This window comes from Podospora bellae-mahoneyi (genome assembly GCF_035222275.1).
Source record: "Podospora bellae-mahoneyi strain CBS 112042 chromosome 1 map unlocalized CBS112042p_1, whole genome shotgun sequence".
NCBI lineage: Eukaryota > Fungi > Ascomycota > Sordariomycetes > Sordariales > Podosporaceae > Podospora > Podospora bellae-mahoneyi.
Window position 1 is genome coordinate 2,948,954 of NW_026946359.1, and position 18,037 is coordinate 2,966,990.

General features: G+C 54.0%; 8 protein-coding genes across 8 annotated transcripts; 4 read left to right on the forward strand and 4 right to left on the reverse strand.

The window, feature by feature from the left end:
* The first annotated feature begins 16 nt into the window (after nt 1-16).
* Nucleotides 17-3,134, forward strand: HRD3 (ERAD-associated protein). Its single transcript, XM_062874188.1, is given in 4 exon segments — nt 17-187; nt 261-407; nt 422-2,408; nt 2,472-3,134. 3 exon segments carry the CDS (start codon nt 312-314, stop codon nt 2,918-2,920), a joined length of 2,532 nt encoding a protein of 843 aa, XP_062737299.1. The 5' UTR covers nt 17-187; nt 261-311; the 3' UTR covers nt 2,921-3,134.
* Nucleotides 3,135-3,300: 166 nt separating this feature from the next.
* QC761_0010000 (uncharacterized protein) lies at nt 3,301-3,774 on the reverse strand (the record flags this gene model as incomplete). Its single annotated transcript, XM_062871903.1, has 1 exon — nt 3,301-3,774. The coding sequence occupies one exon, from the start codon at nt 3,772-3,774 to the stop codon at nt 3,301-3,303; it is 474 nt and encodes a 157-aa protein (XP_062737300.1).
* Nucleotides 3,775-4,504: 730 nt separating this feature from the next.
* rna1 (Ran GAP Rna1) lies at nt 4,505-6,339 on the reverse strand. The gene is made up of 2 exons (XM_062874189.1): nt 5,891-6,339; nt 4,505-5,813 (listed from the first exon to the last, which is right to left on the reverse strand). The coding sequence occupies exons 1-2, from the start codon at nt 6,083-6,085 to the stop codon at nt 4,752-4,754; spliced, it is 1,257 nt and encodes a 418-aa protein (XP_062737301.1). The 5' UTR covers nt 6,086-6,339; the 3' UTR covers nt 4,505-4,751.
* Nucleotides 6,340-6,481: 142 nt separating this feature from the next.
* On the forward strand, nt 6,482-8,603 carry QC761_109030 (uncharacterized protein). The gene is made up of 2 exons (XM_062874190.1): nt 6,482-7,381; nt 7,443-8,603. Exons 1-2 carry the CDS (start codon nt 6,865-6,867, stop codon nt 7,976-7,978), a joined length of 1,053 nt encoding a protein of 350 aa, XP_062737302.1. The 5' UTR covers nt 6,482-6,864; the 3' UTR covers nt 7,979-8,603.
* A 134-nt stretch (nt 8,604-8,737) lies between these two features.
* Nucleotides 8,738-9,621, reverse strand: QC761_109035 (uncharacterized protein). Its single transcript, XM_062874191.1, has 2 exons — nt 9,496-9,621; nt 8,738-9,444 (listed from the first exon to the last, which is right to left on the reverse strand). Exons 1-2 carry the CDS (start codon nt 9,520-9,522, stop codon nt 8,935-8,937), a joined length of 537 nt encoding a protein of 178 aa, XP_062737303.1. The 5' UTR covers nt 9,523-9,621; the 3' UTR covers nt 8,738-8,934.
* Nucleotides 9,622-9,874: 253 nt separating this feature from the next.
* QC761_109050 (uncharacterized protein) lies at nt 9,875-13,186 on the reverse strand. Its single transcript, XM_062874193.1, has 2 exons — nt 12,741-13,186; nt 9,875-12,691 (listed from the first exon to the last, which is right to left on the reverse strand). Exons 1-2 carry the CDS (start codon nt 12,908-12,910, stop codon nt 12,007-12,009), a joined length of 855 nt encoding a protein of 284 aa, XP_062737304.1. The 5' UTR covers nt 12,911-13,186; the 3' UTR covers nt 9,875-12,006.
* NAR1 (Cytosolic Fe-S cluster assembly factor nar1) lies at nt 10,111-11,886 on the forward strand (the record flags this gene model as incomplete). Its single annotated transcript, XM_062874192.1, has 1 exon — nt 10,111-11,886. The coding sequence occupies one exon, from the start codon at nt 10,111-10,113 to the stop codon at nt 11,884-11,886; it is 1,776 nt and encodes a 591-aa protein (XP_062737305.1).
* On the forward strand, nt 13,179-14,149 carry QC761_109065 (uncharacterized protein; the record flags this gene model as incomplete). Its single annotated transcript, XM_062874194.1, has 3 exons — nt 13,179-13,530; nt 13,608-13,917; nt 14,001-14,149. The coding sequence occupies 2 exons, from the start codon at nt 13,179-13,181 to the stop codon at nt 13,739-13,741; spliced, it is 486 nt and encodes a 161-aa protein (XP_062737306.1). The 3' UTR covers nt 13,742-13,917; nt 14,001-14,149.
* Between the last annotated feature and the right edge of the window lie 3,888 nt (nt 14,150-18,037).

Consider the following 18,037-nt stretch of genomic DNA (forward strand, 5'->3'; position numbering starts at 1 on the left):
CTGTTATGGATCTGGACAGCTTACCTACAATCAACACTGACAACATCATTCAGACCACTTTTCGCCAACCCAAGTTGGTCGATCCCGAGTTTCGACTTTCTGGGCGAGCCATGACATGATAGACTCTTTCCATATCACTTTCACCACTACCAACCCACCATGAGGCGGTACTTTCTGTGGTTATTCCGTGAGCCAACCCATCACAACTAGAGATGTCGCAAAGACGCCCACCGTAGCCCACTAACGCACGTCACTTGCAGTGCTCTTGCAGGCCCTCGCTTTCTCCTACGCCGAAGCGCAAGCCGATCAACATGTCCTCACCGGCGATTCAGCAAAGCCAAAACAAGCAGACGACGATGGATTCCGCCCAGATATGGCTTCGGCCCCAAGCGGAGGGCAACAGCCTGGTATGGATAGTTAGACATACAAGGGGGCCAAGAACCAAGAGACCACTGACAAGCAACCAGGCGCCGAACTCGTCCACTCCGCCATGACCGAACTACGAAAGCTATACCAGCCATTACATCACAAAGCAAAGAGACACCAGGGCGTTGTCAGCTTGATCCTGAACTTCGCTCTCAAAGCCGTCCCAACACTGCGGCTCACCGCACCCCCGGCCGAGACGTCGCAACCCACCCCGAGTCTCAGCGGACCGCTCCTACATGCATCTAAACTCCTCAATGAAGCTGCACGACAGAACAACTCGGACGCTCTGTACATTCTGGCCGAGATGAATTTCTATGGCAACTTTTCACACCCAAGGAACTTTAAGGAGGCCTTCGACAACTACCACAAGCTGGCACTGCTCAATGGGAACAACTCAGCCTTGTACATGATGGGGCTCATGTATTCGACTGGAATTGGTGGTGCTGTGGAGGCAGACCAGGCTCGGGCACTCCTGTACTACACGTTCGCTGCGAATAGGGGTCACACGAGAGCGCAAATGTCACTAGCTTATCGACACCACGCAGGCATTGGGACACCGAAGAACTGTGACGTCGCTGTCAAGTACTACAAACAGGTTGCCGACAAGGTCATTGCGTGGTACCGGTCAGGACCGCCGGGCGGGATGCGCTGGATCGATGAAGCACACAGGATTGCCGACGAACTTGGAGGAGTGTATGGCGAAGGCGCCAGCGCGTACAGTGCCGGAAGGGAAAGCGTCCAGAAGTCGCCCGACTCTTATGCTTCGATCGAGGATATCATTGAGTATCTCAACCTGATGTCCGAAAAGGGCGACTTTAAAGCATCGTTCAATCTGGGTAGAATTTACTATGAGGGGCAGAGAGGCCACGAGATCAACTTGGCCGAGGCAAAGAGGTATTTCTATGAGGTTGCGCAGCAATACTGGGTTAAGGGCCAACAAGTCCAGAATCCCAAACCTGGGCTCGATAAGTATGCAGCCAAGGCGGCTGGATACATTGGACGTATGTATATGCGTGGAGAGGGCGTTGACCAGAACTTCATCCGAGCCAAGTACTGGTTCGAACGGGGCTCTTATCTCAAGGACTCCCAGTCACAGTACAGTCTCGGCCTGCTATACCTCAATGGATATGGAGTGCCTGTGGACGTCCCCAAAGCTACGGAATACTTCAAGGCGGCCGCGATGCAGGACTACCCCTATGCCGAAGTGGCGCTAGGTGCTCTTCATCTTGACCAAGGCGGTACCGATGACCTGGCGGCGGCCAACCACTACTTTGAACTTGCTGCCCGGTGGGCCAGCATCGAGTCATATTACTATCTCGGCGAGCTCAACCTTCTTGGGGTTGGCCGTGAGAAGTCGTGCAGCGCTGCGTTGGGTTATTTCAAGAGCGTGTCTGAAAGGGCTGAGCCTTTGGTGTCCTCCTGGGCCGAGGCTAACCTGGCCTATGACGACGGCGACGAAGAACTTGCTCTGCTTGAGTATCTTGGCGCCGCTGAGCAGGGCTATGAAAAGGCACAGAACAACGTTGCATTTATGCTCGACCCTGAGCAATCACTCCTGGAGATCCCACAGTGGCTTTACCGTAGGGCTGTCAAGTCGCCCCTTCTTCGAAACCCCCGTCTCGCCCTGACGTACTGGACTCGCTCCGCCCGCCAGGGCAATATTGATTCTCTGGTCAAGATGGGGGATTACTATCTTCATGGGATCGGGGCAGAGCCAGATGTGGATAAGGCCCTGCAGTGCTACCAGGGTGCGTCAGAATACCAGCAGAGCGCGCAAGCCATGTACAACCTGGGCTGGATGCACGAGCACGGGGTCGGTCTCCAGCAGGACTACCACTTGGCCAAGAGACACTACGACGCAGCGTATGAGATCAATGAGGAGGCGTATTTGCCTGTGTCGTTGAGCTTGTTGAAGTTGAGGGCGAAGAGTGCGTGGAATACGTTCACTAACGGGGCGATCAACAGCATCAGGGATGAGCCAGGTATGGACTACCTTTTTCTTTTACTATCGTTTGAACATCCAAAGCTGACATGCTGTGATACAGTCGAGAAGAAGCACTGGTCACTCCGTGAGTGGATCAACAACTTCCTCCAAGAGGAGAATGCAGCGGGGCAGTTGTATGATGACTATTACTCGGACGAGTACTATGATGAGGCGACCGCCGGTCAGAACGGTGCCGGTCAGATGCCCGGGGGTGATGGGCCAGACTTTGACGAGGATGGTGTGCTAGATAGCTTGATCATCATGGGCTTGGTTGTTTCACTGGCGTTCTTGTTGCTTTACCGGGCGCAGAGACAGCAGAGGCAGGAGGAGGCGAGGCGGAGAGAGCAGGAGGGTGGGAACATTCAACCGCAACAACAACCGCCACCTGCGGGTGCGGCCCAAGCACCATTTCCTCAGCTTGGGCAGCCGGGGTTTGGGGGATGGGGGGCAGGGGGTTGGTCATTGACTCGCGAGGGACTGGTAGTCCCAGGTTTGAAAGAATATCATTAGGGTGATATAGGTGAAGTATGGAAGGGATTGAATCAAGTGTATCATACGGGCACAGCTGCAGAAAGGCATTGAGCGAGGCGTATTTCTAGGGTGGCTTTGCTGATTTTTGTTTCTTGGTAGTTGGTAATAGAGAATTTGCTGTTTCATAGCCAACACCAATCATAAGATCAAGGTTTCGAGGGATAGATGGTGGTTGAACAAGGGAGATAACCCCAACCCCAAGCCCAGACTTTGGCAGTTGCAGTGTAACCCTGCCACATGGAATCTCCCATCTATCATCACCTGTCACTCACTCACTCACACCATCTTTCTTCACTCTCTCGCTAAACTACTTTTTTATCATTAAATCATAATTCGTTAATCCCCCTATCTCTTATATGCTAATAACTCGTCCCGAACCCCAACCCCTTTCCTTCCCACCTGCTCCACCATTCTTTACCCTCTTCGCCCAACCCCATAACTACAGGCATGGAGATAACCCCAGCCATGACCCACCCCCCGAGACCCTTTAACCCCCCATATCCCATCTCGTACTCCAACCCGGAGAGCAGTTCCTCCATTAGGAAGATTATCATTCCTGCTAGGAGGCCAACTGCGGCCCTGAAGCCAATTGCGGGGGGGACTTGGAACCGGTGGGTAAGGTAGCGTGTCCAGAGGGCTGCTGATACGAGGGTTGTGATGGGGGAGGAGGGGAGGGGGGAGAGGATGAGGTGGGAAAGGAGGGTTAGGAGGGCGTAGAGGAGGGTGAGGCGGATAGCGTAACAGGCGAGGAGGAGGTCCCAGAGGATGGGGATGGGCGAGTCGGAGAGGGGTTCGAAGTGGAGGATGGGGTGGTGTTTGGTTGTCGGTTTCATGGTGGTAAAGGAGCAGGATGGTTGTGCTCAGTAGAGGTTGTTGCCAGCAGTGGTTCGGTGTGCTCGAGGTAGGTTGTTGAGAAGTGTAGAGCAGACGCGTGGTTTGTTCAAGGTTGATTTGTTGTGTGTGATTGGACTGAGAGCGATGGTTTGGTGTGCTCAAGGTAGGTGTTGTAGAGAAGCAGTGATATGTCGTATGCTCAAGATTGTGTGGTGGTTTCTTGCGATAATGTTGTGCAAGGTAGGCGTGTGTGTAAGTGGTGTTGTGTAGGTAAAGCTGTCAGTCTTGTCGACGACAGTAGTGATAAATAATACTCGACAATAATGCCTAATCCAATAAATTGTTCTTTTTGCTTGACCGAAGCTCCCAGCCGCAAGCGAGAAAAAAAAAATGCCTTGGGGGTTATTTATCAACGAAAGATTCATTCACCCTCCCAAAATGTCGCTGGGAGGCTCAGACTACATTGGTGGCATGACTGCGCATCTGACCGGCACACCACCACCGACTCGAACCACGATCACTCCATCCAAAAAGCAGCACATTCCAAACCTGCCGGCACACACACACACATAGACGATAAGACTTTCGTATGTCTCCTGTCATTCTCGGTGCACGTTTTGGTTGTGGGCATGATGTTTTGCATCATGAGACCAGGAGGTCCAAACACCATCAACAGGCATCCAGCCAGTATCTCATCTGGGACACCCAATCCCCACCCAGTAAAGAATGCATTCAATAAAGGGGTTTGTATTGTATACCTAAACTCTACCCTCAGACAGTACTGCCAGACAAGAACAAACGCTTCAATTCTAGTGTAACAAACCATCCCAATTGCGTCCCATTTGTCAAGACCAACAACCTTCTCCTCTTCGGGTATCGTGGTAAATCATGGGCAAAAACAGCACCTCGTCTAGAGGTCAATACTCCTTTATTTCTTTCTGTTTTGTTTTTGTTTTTGTTTATAACCCCCCCAGGCCTAGATCGTAGCCTTGGAAAGCTTGCTCGCCAACTCGTCCACCTCCTTGTCCTTGAGCTGGACGACTGGCTCCTCCTGAGCCTCCTCGGCCTCCTTGATGAGCTTCTCGGCCCGCTCCTCAACCTCCTCTTCCTCTTCCTCCTCTTCTTCCTCCTCATCAGAATCCAGCTCCTCGAGATCGCTCAGGCTGTCAAGACCCCAGTCGTCCTCAACGACAATGTCGCCGCCAAACTTCTCCTTGCGCTCCTCCAACAGCTCCTGCAGGAGGATAACCGACTCGTCGTCCTCGGTGAACTTGTTGCCGTTGAGCTCAATCTTCTTGAGCGCGGGGAGAGCCTCCTTCGCAGCCTCGGCAAGGCTCTTGAGACCAGCGGCGGTAATGTCGTTGTACTGCAGGCGCAGAATCTCAAGGTTCCTATTTTTGCCCTGAGCGAGGGACTCGCCCAAAAGCACACTGCCCTTGGCGCTGAGAAGAGAGTCGCCGACGCCCAACTCGAGAAGCTCAGTCCAGCCGGGCGCAACCTTGGCCAGAGCCTTGGCGCCCTTCAAGGTGAATGTGTTGTCCTGGAGGTCCAGCACTCTGAGCTCCGAAGTGTGACGCAGACCCTCGCTAAGCAGATGCGAAATACCCTCTTGCCGAATGCCGTTCTGAACCATCTTGATTTCCTTGACCTTGTTGTGCAGGCTGAAAGTCTTGGCCCAGGCGGTCATGCTGCCGTTTTCCAACCGGTTGCGACCGCAGATGACTGTCTCGAGGTCGGGCACATCTTGTCCTTGCTTGCGCGCCTCCTCCTTCTTTGCGTGGAGCTCCGAGAGCGCATCGGCGATCAGGATACCGGCGTGGGGGCCCAGGCCGTTGTTGTTGAGGTAAAGGTGCTGCAAGGGGACGTGCGCGGCGAGGAAGGCGACGAGTGGCGCTTGTGTGTTGAGGCCAAAAGCGTTGTCGTTGAGGTTGATGGTGTTGAGCTTGGGGAGGTTCAAGATGGAGGTAAGGAGGGAGGAAAGGGCCTCTGGGATTTCGTTGAGGAGGCGACCGGTGAAGATATCGGCGAGGTTGGCAACCTGAGTCGCGAGTGGTTAGTTCAGTCACCTGGGGCTGGCGAGTAAGCAACAAAGGAGGGTGGGAGAAGGAGACATACGCGCAATGTTTTCTTGGTCGCAAGCACCTCTCCAAGCAGTTTGCATGCGCCGACACCGAGTGTGTTACCAAGCAGATGGACCTCCTCGACATCTTCCATGGCGCGAAGCTCGGCGATATGGGGCTCCAGGTCCTCGGCCGTGTCCAGCTTCAGACCTTTCCCCTCGAGGGAGAAGACCTTGTTGGTGGGGGCCATGTTTGTATATTGAATCCTGAATCTGACGATGAAGAGCAAAGAATGAAAAACGTGAACTTGAGGGGGTAGGGTATTGCAAGAGGTGCAAGGTTTGGCTCTATGTCGGGTAAGTCGTAAGGGCACGCGTATCTAAGTGGTGGATGGCTGCAGGAGCGAGTCTTTGCTTTGGGTGTGGTACATATAAAAACAGCGATGGTGGGGGAGGGGCAGAGGGGTAAACAAGCTGAGAAAAGTCCCTGCGTTCCAGATTGTTTTGGGCGCCAACCAAGCAGTGCCAGTGGCAACCATCTGTTGCGTGCGCACCGTGTGCCTGGGAGGTGGCCTTGAGTGACCAGCTGTCAGCCGGCTGCCGGCAGCTCATGTCTTCCCGTCACTGTCCCGGTTGCATGTCACTGTTGCTGATCGGCGGCAGACACGCTCCTGCAGAGCAGAGCACGGGTGCTGGCACTCAACCAGCCAGCATCCTGCCGTCCATTGAATGTTTTGCGCCGTCCACGATTGTTCCCCCAAACCTAATAATTCTGACTTTTCAACAATTCTCTTCACTTTCTAATATCCTTCAGCAGAGCCAACGCCACGTATCATTAGACTGCGACGCGGATGAGCTTATATTGCTGCGAATTAACTTATAAAAGGGAGCACGGAACACCAGGCTATACTTCATCCATATCCATCTCAACACGCCCATAATCAGAATCACACTCACAACAGCCAATCTACCTATCGTCCGATCCATCAATATCCCAACTCGCTCTTGCCTTGTCACAGAGCCGATAAAAATGGCGCGATTGAGCAGCCCGATCGACGACGACTCGGGCTCTCCCCTCTCTTCCATGGATTCCACCGACAACGAGTTTCCAGATCGCGACGCCCCCGAAGACATCATGGAGGACGCACCACCAACCAAACGGCTCAAGACGGCCACTGGCTCGGTAGCCTCGCCAGCATTTCACAAGGAGGCCAGCGTCGACCCAGACATTGATACTGTATCGCAAGTCTCCTCCGACACCGATGGCGACGTGCCAAACTCGCCCATCAATGCGCGCCAAGAGGAAGAAGAGTATGCGGAACAGGTCACCATCTGCCATTGGGAGGGCTGCAAGGCTGGCGACCAGGGCAACATGGACAATCTGGTCGAACACATCCACAGCGATCATATCGAGACTCGAGCAAAGAAGTATACCTGTGAATGGATTGGATGCACTAGGAAGGGAATGGCCCATGCCAGTGGTTACGCTCTCAAAGCTCACATGCGAAGTCACACCAGGGAAAAGCCATTTTACTGCTATCTTCCAGGTAGGCTCTGCAAAACAGCTGCTCTGCATCGTGATGATTGGTCCTAACTACTGCCTCCCAGAGTGTGATCGCGCCTTCACCCGCTCCGACGCCCTGGCCAAGCACATGCGAACAGTCCACCAGACAGAAGACCTCCGACCCTCAGATCCCGTCTCGAAGGCCCACCAAACCACGGGCAAGTCGAGCAAGAACCTCCGTATCATTCTCAAGACACCACAATCGCACGCTGCCGGCCAGGATGACGCGGTAGATGACAGCGATGTTCCCTACGAAGACTCCGAGGACATGCTCACACCCTTGGACGAAGAGCTGTTTAGGCCCGAGGAGATTGCTATGCCACGTGAGAAGCTATTCCAGCTAACTAAACTTCAGCTAAAGTGGGCCGAGGAAGAAGGGAAACGGCTCGAGGCTGAGCTCAAGGAAGTCGGTGAACTTTACAAACAGGAGTGGCTGGAGAAGGAGGTTCTTATGGAGCAGGTCATACGGAGCGAGAAGGACTGGTTTGCTCGTAAACAGGCAGTGTTGTCGGGAGAGGCGGACGTGGTGTTGACGGCTCCTGAAGCCGCCGCAAATTCTGTCGAGGATGCGCAAAACTAGTCTACGGGCGCTCAAGATCAGCTTTTGGACGCGTCTTCTGTACCTTTGGATATCCAAGGACCCCCTTCTTCCGACAATGCTTCGGATCAATCCCCTTCTTCCAACAACGCCTCAAATCAATATGTACATTTGACTTTTCGATCCTGCGATGTCAGCGAGACGTATTTGGCCACCGTTGAAAACACTGCTGAGGCTGAAGTCGTCTGTTTGAAGCTGCGCATCCCTTTTTTCGCCGCGCCTTACGTATGTCGATTCAAGAACTGTGAGAGGTCTGAAACGCCTTACATCAGTTATCGAGGTCTCCATAGTCACTACTCTTGGGTGCACAAGTCCAAAGATGCAGGCGGCAATCCTATTTCACAGTCTGTTACTTGTCCGGTGAAAACTTGCCCCCGGTCTGAGGAGGCGATCAAAACCATGGATTACCTTTGGATTCATCTCGAGAAGCGGCACAATGTTTCGTACCCCGCCTGACGGTTCGACTGGGGATGGGAAATGTGGTCCGGGACAAGCGTTGTAGGTAGAGTCACTTGACAAAGATAAAATCAAATGCTTCTTGGGCATCTCTTAAGAGGCATATCAATGCATATTTAGCGCCTGTTTGCTATCTTTCAAGGCCCATTGACTATCTTTCTGAGTGCGTGTGTGTGTTAGTGTTTGAAGGTCTAGCTATTAACTATCCTATGCCTGCTAACAATCCTCAAAGGCCTGCTTGATTTGCTTTGCAGGTTTAAATAATTACTTTTCAAAAAAACCCGTGGGCTGGCTACCTATCTTTGAAGGTCCCTATTTCCCCCTGGCATTATCTCTGTTTTCTTCTGTCCATGACATGCGAGAGCATTATAGACTATAACCACAAAACATGCCATTTTACACCTCGTATGACACACACACACACACAAGGTTTTTTTCCTATGTCCAATGTCCAACCCTTTCCTCATCCTCATCCTGAGGCCTCAACCCGACTTCTTCTTCTTCTTCCTATCCGCCTCTTTATTCCTGAAAGGCCACCCGCTGGTAGCTTTATCCGCCCCGGTCCGCCTGCTCAGTCTTTTCCCATCTCCGAATAGGAGGACGTAGAGCCCTACGCAAGCGAGAAAACTGCTTGCTAGACAGCCCAAGAGGTGGATCGGTTGGGAGGTGCGGGGGGTGGTGTACCGGGTGTAGGAGTATACCCCCGTGGCGGAGTGGTATAGTGTTGTGATGAGGACTGCGGCGGAGGAGTAAGGGGATGGGGAAGGGCTTAAGGGGAGGAGGCCGGAGAGGGCGAGGAGGAGGGCGGCGAGGGTTAGGTTTGTTAGGGCGAGGGTGCGGGCGAGGTAGGTTGAGACGAGATCGGAAGAGGAGGGGGGGTAGTAGTTTGGGGGCGTGAGGATGGTTGTTGTTAAAGAGGGCCAGAGGAGGAGGGGGAGGGATTGGAGGAGGAGGTAGAGGAGGGTGGTGAGGTGGAGGAAGGTGGTTGACTTGGGGCATTGGGTTAGTTTGTGTGATGGTTTATAATTGTAAGGGGAACTTACGTCCATTTCGGAGGGTGGGGTGTCCATTTTGGCCGTTCTTCCAAATGGTTTCAGAACAAAAGAATTGTATGTGAGAATTAGACTGTGAAAGTGAGTTCCTTGTATCGTGGTGTTGAAGCTCTACATAATGTGTGTAAGTACCCTTGTATCCTCCGCTACGTCATATCGCAAATGGCACCCCAGTGATTGGCACAGTGCGCGACGCCGAGGAGACGGGCGGGGCTCCTGGCGGGTAGCGGGGCGCCCGCTCAACCGCCACCAGGGGAGCCGATGTCGCATTTTCGCAGTTTTGGTTTGGAGCAAGCGCATTTCAAAGCAAAAGAGTCACTGAATTTACAAATTGTGCATCTCCGGGAGTGGGCTTGAGATAGGAATTTGGGGATTATCTTGGCTCTGGGTGTTTGCTGTCTTCTTTTAGACTCAGCTCTCTTTCTTTCCAACCTATACTACTGGAGCTACCCTGAAGTCAACTGGAGGCATTGCTTGCGACAAGATCTATTCACGACGACACCTTTGACATCTGATCGTGGGGTAAACAGCCCCTCCATCGATCGGCCCCTCGACAACCACACCTCGAGTCCGAGCTCTTTTTTACTTCCTCAGCCGGCCGTCATAATGTCAGCCATCCTCTCTGCCGACGACCTGAACGATTTCATATCCCCCGGCGTCGCTTGTATAAAACCGATCGAAACCCTTCCCACCGCGCCACCACCACAAGCTTCCGAATCCCTCGAATTCGAAGTCATCCTCGACGGTCAGCAACCCTCTGCCTCACAACCCGCCGGCCCGGCGCAAATATCCCTCACCGACTGCCTAGCCTGCTCAGGCTGCGTAACCTCGGCCGAAGCCGTCCTCGTCTCCCTCCAATCCCACAATGAAGTCCTCTCCCTCCTGGACTCAGCCCCCAGCCTCGCCCTCTCCCAAGATGGCACCACCATAACCACCAACCTCGACGGAAACCCCTCCTCCAAACTCTTCGTCTGCTCAGTATCCCCCCAAGTCCTGGCCTCCCTCGCCGCCGCGATAGGAAACAACACCACCCAATCCCAAGCAGCAAACATGATCACCCACCTCCTCTCCAACCCCTCCCTCGGCCTCCCCTCAGGCGGCAGACACAACAACGGCTTCACCTACATCGTCTCCACCAACCGTGCCCGCGAAGCCTCCCTAGTCCTAGGCGCCGACGAAGTCATCTCCTCCTCCTCCAACGACATCAAAAAACCAGTCCTAACCTCCAGCTGCCCAGGCTGGGTCTGCTACGCCGAAAAGACCCACCCCTACGTCCTCCCCTACCTCTCAAAAGTCAAATCCCCCCAGGCCCTCACCGGCACCCTCCTCAAAACAACCCTCTCCAAAACACTCAACATCTCCCCAGACAGGATATGGCACCTCTCCATAATGCCCTGCTTCGACAAGAAGCTCGAGGCCAGCCGGGAAGAGCTCACCGATGCCGTCTGGAACAACACCTCCAACAACCCAGCCACAACCACAACTCAAAAAGGAATCAGAGACGTCGACTGCGTAATCACCACCAAAGAAATCCTCATGCTCGCCGAGTCACGCAACATTAATTTCTTCTCTCTACCTAAAACCCCCCTCCCCCAAACCACGCCCTTCCCTCACAAAGCCATGGGCGATTTCCTTTTGCCTTTTTCCGCCCCGGGGAAGAAAAACGAACAGCAATCCCTTTCTGCGGGCACCTCCGGCGGAAATCTTCATTACATCCTCCACACGCTCCTCTCCCAAAACCCCGGTTCAACTTTGACCACCACCCGAGGCCGCAATGCCGACGTAATAGAGTACTCGATTCTCTCCTCTTCGGGGGAACAAATCTTCAAAGCCGCCCGCTACTACGGCTTCCGCAACATCCAAAACCTCGTTCGGAAGCTCAAGCCCGCCAGACCCCCCCGCATGCCTGGAGGAAAACCGTTTGGTTCAGCTCGACGACCTGGAAAGGCCGCGGGAGCCACCAACGCGCTGGATTTCTCCTATGTCGAGGTGATGGCGTGTCCGGGGGGTTGCACCAACGGTGGTGGACAGCTCAAGGTGGACGACCCGATTGTCCTCGAGAGGATGGGTTTTGGTGGGACCGAAAACAAACCTGGGCCGCAGGAGCAAAAGGCTTGGTTGGAGGTGGTGGATGAGGCGTACTTTTCTGGTGATGATGAGGAGACATCATCATCTGAAAGGACAGATGATGGCCTCGTGGTGGCTGGGATATCACCCGGTTATGTTCGGGATGTGCTGAGGGTGTGGTCGGAGCTGACGTCGGTGCCGGTGGAGAAGTTGGCGTATACCACCTTTCGGGAGGTGGTTAGTGATGTGGGAAAGACGCAGACTGACACTGAACGGGTGGTTCAGTTGGCGGGGAAGATTGGTGGTGGTTGGTAGAGTTGTACACTGGTATCTTGAACAGCGGTAGTTGGAGACATTTTCTGTTTTTGGGATACAGATCATATAGAATGATACCGTGTAGCGTCAATGCATTCTAGTCATGAAAGAATGGAAAGATCAGCCGTTGGTTGCGCCTCGCTTGGCGAAACCGAAACCTCCTCTTCCACTGCCGTCTGGACCTCTTGGTTGGCGGGTGATTTGGTCTTCTTCACGGGGTGTGTGAGAGCGGCTGGGCTGTTGAGAGGAGGGGCCGCCGCCTCGTCGGTTGGGTGGTTTGGGGGAGTATTCCGCGTCGAAGAGCTCCCTCGACGGTGGTTCAGTTGTCTGCTGCTGAGGTTGCCGGTTAGTATTCCGCCCATTGTTGCTGCCCCTCCCGTTCCCTTCCCTCCCCCTGCCCCTCCCACCACCACCCCGTCCTCTATGTCCTCCTCCCCTACCATCATTCCCGGCCTGCGGGGGCGTCACCGTCCCTGGGGATGACTGTCCAGAGGAAGGGTTTGAGTCCCCAAAGATCTTTGCTCTTTGTTCTTGATACCGGCGCTGCTTTTCCTCTAGTTCTCTCCTCTGGCGCTCCTTGCGCTCTTGGGGGGTTTCGGGCTTTTGGGCGGCCGTGTCGGGGTCTTCGTCGTCGAAGTCGTCGGGTTGGGTGATGGTGAGTTGTTCGAGACCGGTGGCTGGATCGCGGACGAGGGTTTTCTGGGGGATTGGGCGGCGGGAGAGGAGCTGGATGGGGGGTTTGAAGGGGGTGGAGAGGGGGATTGGGTTTGTGATGGGGAGGTAGGGGGTTGGTTCTGGGGCTTCACTATATGGTGTTAGTGATGGGGGAATGGTTTGGGTGCTGAGGGACGTACGCTGACTCCCATAACCTGCGCTGCTCCTCTAGGTGTTTCGCGCGACGCTCGGCTTTGGAGAGGGGCGCTGGTGGTGGTGAGGGTTCGGCCGGGGTTTTGGAGAGGCGGTCGGCTTGGGGAGCCCAGTCGTCGTCCCAGGCGTCGGGGATGGGGGTTCGGTTTTTGGACATGGTTAGGTTGTGGTTTGTGTGTGTTTGCTGGTTTGAGAGCTAAGTTGTTCAATTCACGAAATCGGTCCAATATCTGGGAGGAGGGGGAGAAATCATGAACTTGCCATTGAAAATGGAGCCTCGGTCGAGCGACAACCCCCCCCCCCCCAAACCCCAAGCACAATAGCAGGGATCCCTGAACCCGTAGGGCTCCGCCGCTGTTGAAGGCAGGTGCACGGACCACGTGTGACAGGCTTGGCAGGGCAGGTAGGGTAGGGAGTTGAATGACATGCTCCTCTGGCTTCACCTTCTTCTCGTGGAGTTGGAAAAAAGTACATTTTCGAAATTACATATCAAAGTCGTTCCTCCTCACCAGTTTGATACGAGCCTGCTGTGTCAGGATCGGAAGAGACCTGCGTTCAGTCTAGTTTCGGTTCGAAATTCAATACAAAAGCCAGCCATGTCCACCGATTTGACCATGTCCGACTTGCCGGACCTCAGCACACCCCCAATCCAGACTCCTCAGCATCAACATCAGCACCCCCCGGCCGGGAAGCCGCTGGCGTCGTGGAATACACCCAAGTTCAGGGAAGAGTATGAGAATACCAGAGCTCGGCTTCAGCATGGTGATTTCAGTTGTTGTAAGTCATGGATTGTTTCGAAAATCAAATCTTGAGAAGCTGAAGCTGGGACCTATCAATACTGATTCCAACGTCAGCTGCTCTCCCTGATCCGCTTGCTCCTCGTCCAGCCATAGCAACCCACAGTCGGTTTGATCCCCAGACGGAGGAGAGGCTGAAGGGTGTTCTCAGAGCTGCAAAGGAGTCTGTTCAAGGTGGTGGTAGTTCATGATATCTATGAGATGGCTTGATGCGGGAAAGGGGAAATATTCAAGAAGTTTTGTGCGGTGGTGAAAGGGATAGTGAAGTTCATGGCTATATTATGATGATTTGAAGATTCGGGAATTGTTATAGAATGTAGGGAATGAACAACTCTGCCCATGATAATATAAAATTATATGAAGGCATGTATGTTTATCTCATTCAATGATTATGAATCTTTCCACCCCGGTCACTACGAATGGTTATGTGGTCTGATGACTGTGGTGTAGCTATCACTCTACCACTTTATGAAATTGGCAAGATGTGTGGCGTAGGTGGAAAGACATGACGGAATCCGAGACATGTGGCTCTGAATGACATGGGTTCAGTTTGGAATCTCGATTCTCTTTTTCTGCTAAAGGCAAGCCAAGACACTCCGAGGGTTTGGTTACACCGGCCCTTTTTGAGTTTGTGTACACCCGAGACAGAAAAGGGGGGTTGTTTGCGAAGCTGAAGGGTTTGTAAAGATACAAACCCGGAGTGCTGGACTCGTAAAAGCTACCACTAAGAGTTCAAGGTGAGGTGACATGCTCGGTTGATGAATTGTGAGATACACTTGTATAAGTTCATGTACATAAAAGGTCTGATTTGAAATCTTGTGAGCAGACATAGTGGCAATGCTGGTACTCACTGAACATAAAGTCAGATGTTCCCTGCCAAGAGAGACAGATTGACACCGCTAGATATTGCCCTTTGGGTAGTCAAGCCGTTAAACTTGGAACGAAACTGCTCAACGTGGAACCGAGCGTGGCAACACAGATCACGAGTGTTGACGTGGTGGTACGGGGTAGAGACCGGAGTGTAAGCGGTGAGTTCTAGTTGGTCTCCTCTCTGAGCATTCTGATATCAAGGTGGAACGTGCCACAAAGTAGTTGTCACTCCTGCAGGTGTATAGATTCTGTATCGAGGGCAGAAGGTAGGCCGAGAAGATGCCAGCATACATACAGTTCCGCCATGTCATTGGTACAGCTACATATGCAGTTGGCCGCAGAGGTTCTGTCTTGGCCAGGTGGAAGATTACGATGTGGTTCTGGAGACGAGAAGAAGATTCGCCGCCGCCGCCCTCTGCTTCGTCTGCCAACAGCGCCATTCGATGTCGGACAGTAAACCTGATCTTTGGAGGCCAAGCGGCATCCTCCTCGGCCTTGTATCGATGTCAAGAAACTCCGGTAGTGATATCTGTACGACCCTTGATAAGGAGGGGGATGAACGGTTGCTAGCTTCGGCAGATTGTCTTTTCTCGGGAGTATACAAGGCGGCTGTGGGAAGTCGTGTCTTTTCTCGCGCGTTGTGCTAGAGAACACGAAAGGTTATTTGGAAGGTGGCGTTGAGTGCCCCAGCTTTTATAAGACTGACTCCCAACGTCTCGAAGGTACGGCCGGGCTGAGGCGATTTCGATCAGAGCTGACGGGCACACGAATCGGGTCTTATTGACACATGCGTAACAGTATGAGAAGGTCCAATACTGTGTTGTTGGAATGACCTGCATGTCCTCGGCGAGACCTGGGGGTGCAAGGAGAAGGAGCATCCGTCTGACGGCAAGCTGTTTGTATCTACTTAGCGATAAGGGGCACAGTCTTCGGTTTCAACAAGTCCAGGCTAGCCAACGGCTCGCAATATTGATGATGACAAGGTGTGTGACGGCAAGGTTTGGATGGCTCTTATGCAATGATTAACGAGACTCGATCCGCCATTTAGGCTAGGGCGGTGTCGGAAACAACCTGTAGACCAGAACCGAGAGAGACCTCGCTCGACTTACACCGCCCGAATAGGAAGTCTTGGCATTTGATTTGGGGATTGGAGCACCCGGGCAAAAGCAACCAAAGCAAGCGTAACAAAGCCAAAAAGCAGAATTCAGTTCCTTCCCTAGGTACCTGCAGCCACGTTAAAACCCGGCCGCTTTCCAGGGCCGGGTAAGGCCTGACCCAGCATTGCGGGTAGATGGTCGTGACCGTCGCAAACAAAAAATAGCTGCTTGGGCCCAGAGCACTGAACTCAATGGTTGGGGGCAAATGTCATTTCTCTTTCTGACCACTCTTTTCCACTCAACTTTGTAACTGTCACTCTCGGCAGTAGACTGGATGGAACTGCCATCGCCGCCATCATACCAGCCATCCTCCAGCCATGTGCCTGTTGTATCCGGTGACCTGGCAGCGCTGAGACACTGGACGGAGACAGAACGCTTTATATACGACAGACAGCCAGAGCAACAAGCCGCATCGCCCGCATCTCAGAACCAGAGGCAACAGGCCCTTTATTTCTTGACGTAATATTCAAAGCCAAAGGCCGTAACCCGTCGGAAAGCGCTCTGCCAACACGACCACCCAAAAATCCATTCCCACGACAGCCACCTGCACTCTCTCACTGCCGAGCTTTGAATAACTGCCCCTCTCTGACACCTCACCTGCCTGCGGCGGCGCTGTCGTCGAAGCTCCCCAGCTGCTCCCCAGCTGCTCCCAGAGCAACTCGCAACCCAGCTGGAGGGGCTCGTAGCCAACCATTGCCCCACTATTCGCAGCCTAGGCTTTGCACGGTGGAAGCCGCCATTCAACGCATTCACTTTTTAACTTCTTGAAGAATTGCTCCGGTGTGCGAATCTTGCGCTTTTCCAACTCTGGATTCACCACTGCCCAACCCCAGACCTCCCGACCTTGCCGCAGGACCCCGCGGCCACTTGGGCGCTTCCAACACCACACAGCTCAGCAGACACTTCTCTCAGTATACCGCCTCATTCTTGTCTTCATTCTTCCTCACCCACCTCATCACCTCACCACCCCACCACCTCACCACCTCACCACCTCACCACGCCCACCCATCACCGACAACACCGACAACAGCCGCATCCATACCCGCAAGATCCCCCACGGCCACCTGCGCCGACAACCCGGTCCGAGTCGGTCTCCTCTGTCTCTCCCCGATCGACCTCTGCTGAGCAGACCAACTGAGGCAAACAATGTCGGGCCCCGCAGGCGAAACTGCTGCCGCACCCTCCACCGGCGGTTCGGGAGGGGGTTTTGATCTGCTCCGGAGGGCAACTCAAGCCATGATGTCAAAGTAAGTATCTTCTGCTCGCACCCCGTCTGTTGTTGTTGCATCTTCCCTGTCCCGTCGCTTCGACCTTCACTTTATCCCCATATTGCCCACATCTTCTATTCGGCCTTCCAGAAGGCCGGCATTGCTTTTAGCCACGACGACGCTCAGAGCCCCAACAACATCCAAGAAGTCGCACCGCATCGACATTGCAATCCATCAGAGCCCGGAGCACACCGTCTCATCAACCGACAAACCCCTCTGGTGGCTGGGTCTCAAGCGGCAGCGAGGTGGCGATGGAGACAGAGGGGCCTGACAGCTGTCGTCCTGTCGGCACGTTGCTTGGGACCACTCCCTTGCCCAAACATGGATAGACAGCCCCTTTCCTACCCCGCCACGGCTGCTCATACGTACACTACGAAACGTTGCAGACTCCGCATATCTCCCTCCTCTTCGCTGGCCGTCCGCCCTACGGGAAAGTTGAGTCAGTCCGGCTAGTGCCGTCATCGCAAGTGCAAAAGTTGGGCGAGTTGTGGATTACGGTATCTGTCATCACACAATGCGGCGCTCCTACTCCCGCTCCCGCTCCCCTTGCAAGTGAGGGGCGTCCCTCTATGATTGCACCACCTCACTCGGTTCCGCCTACCGGATGTTTCTTGACCTGGCAAGGGCCATGTACCCATCGGTGTCGTATCTGCCGTCCTCACCAACCTGATGTGCACATGCAAAAAGCGCATTGTCGTACCGGGATTGTGCCGGCGGCGACGGGAGTCGAAGACATTCGCATGGGCTGAGGGGGGGGGTGCGGGCATATCAAGCCGAGAACGGCCTGACTCGCTGAGTGAGCGAACCTGGAAGCTGCTGGCTGCTGGCAGGCTGCCCTAGATTGTTTAGTCGGCACACCCCCCTCAGCGGCCCCCCTCACACCTCCGTTCAACCCGATCTTGGGGCTTGGAATTGGGCCATGGGCACTGCAAAATGCTCGATATTCCCCCACTCACAGGCCTTTGCACCCACGACAACCACATGGCAAGCATCAAGGGTGCTTCCATATCCAGTCTGCCTGATGAAGGGTTCGGCAGCGCAACAGGCAAGAAAATCCTCGGCCAGAAGGGGTTCTGTTCGCTCTCGGCCTCCCGGGTTTTGCAGATTCCTGCAATTCCTGCACAGCACTGCCAGCCCGACGACCTGCTCCTACCTGCCCCATAACCGTCCTGCCCTGCTTTCTACTGGGTGA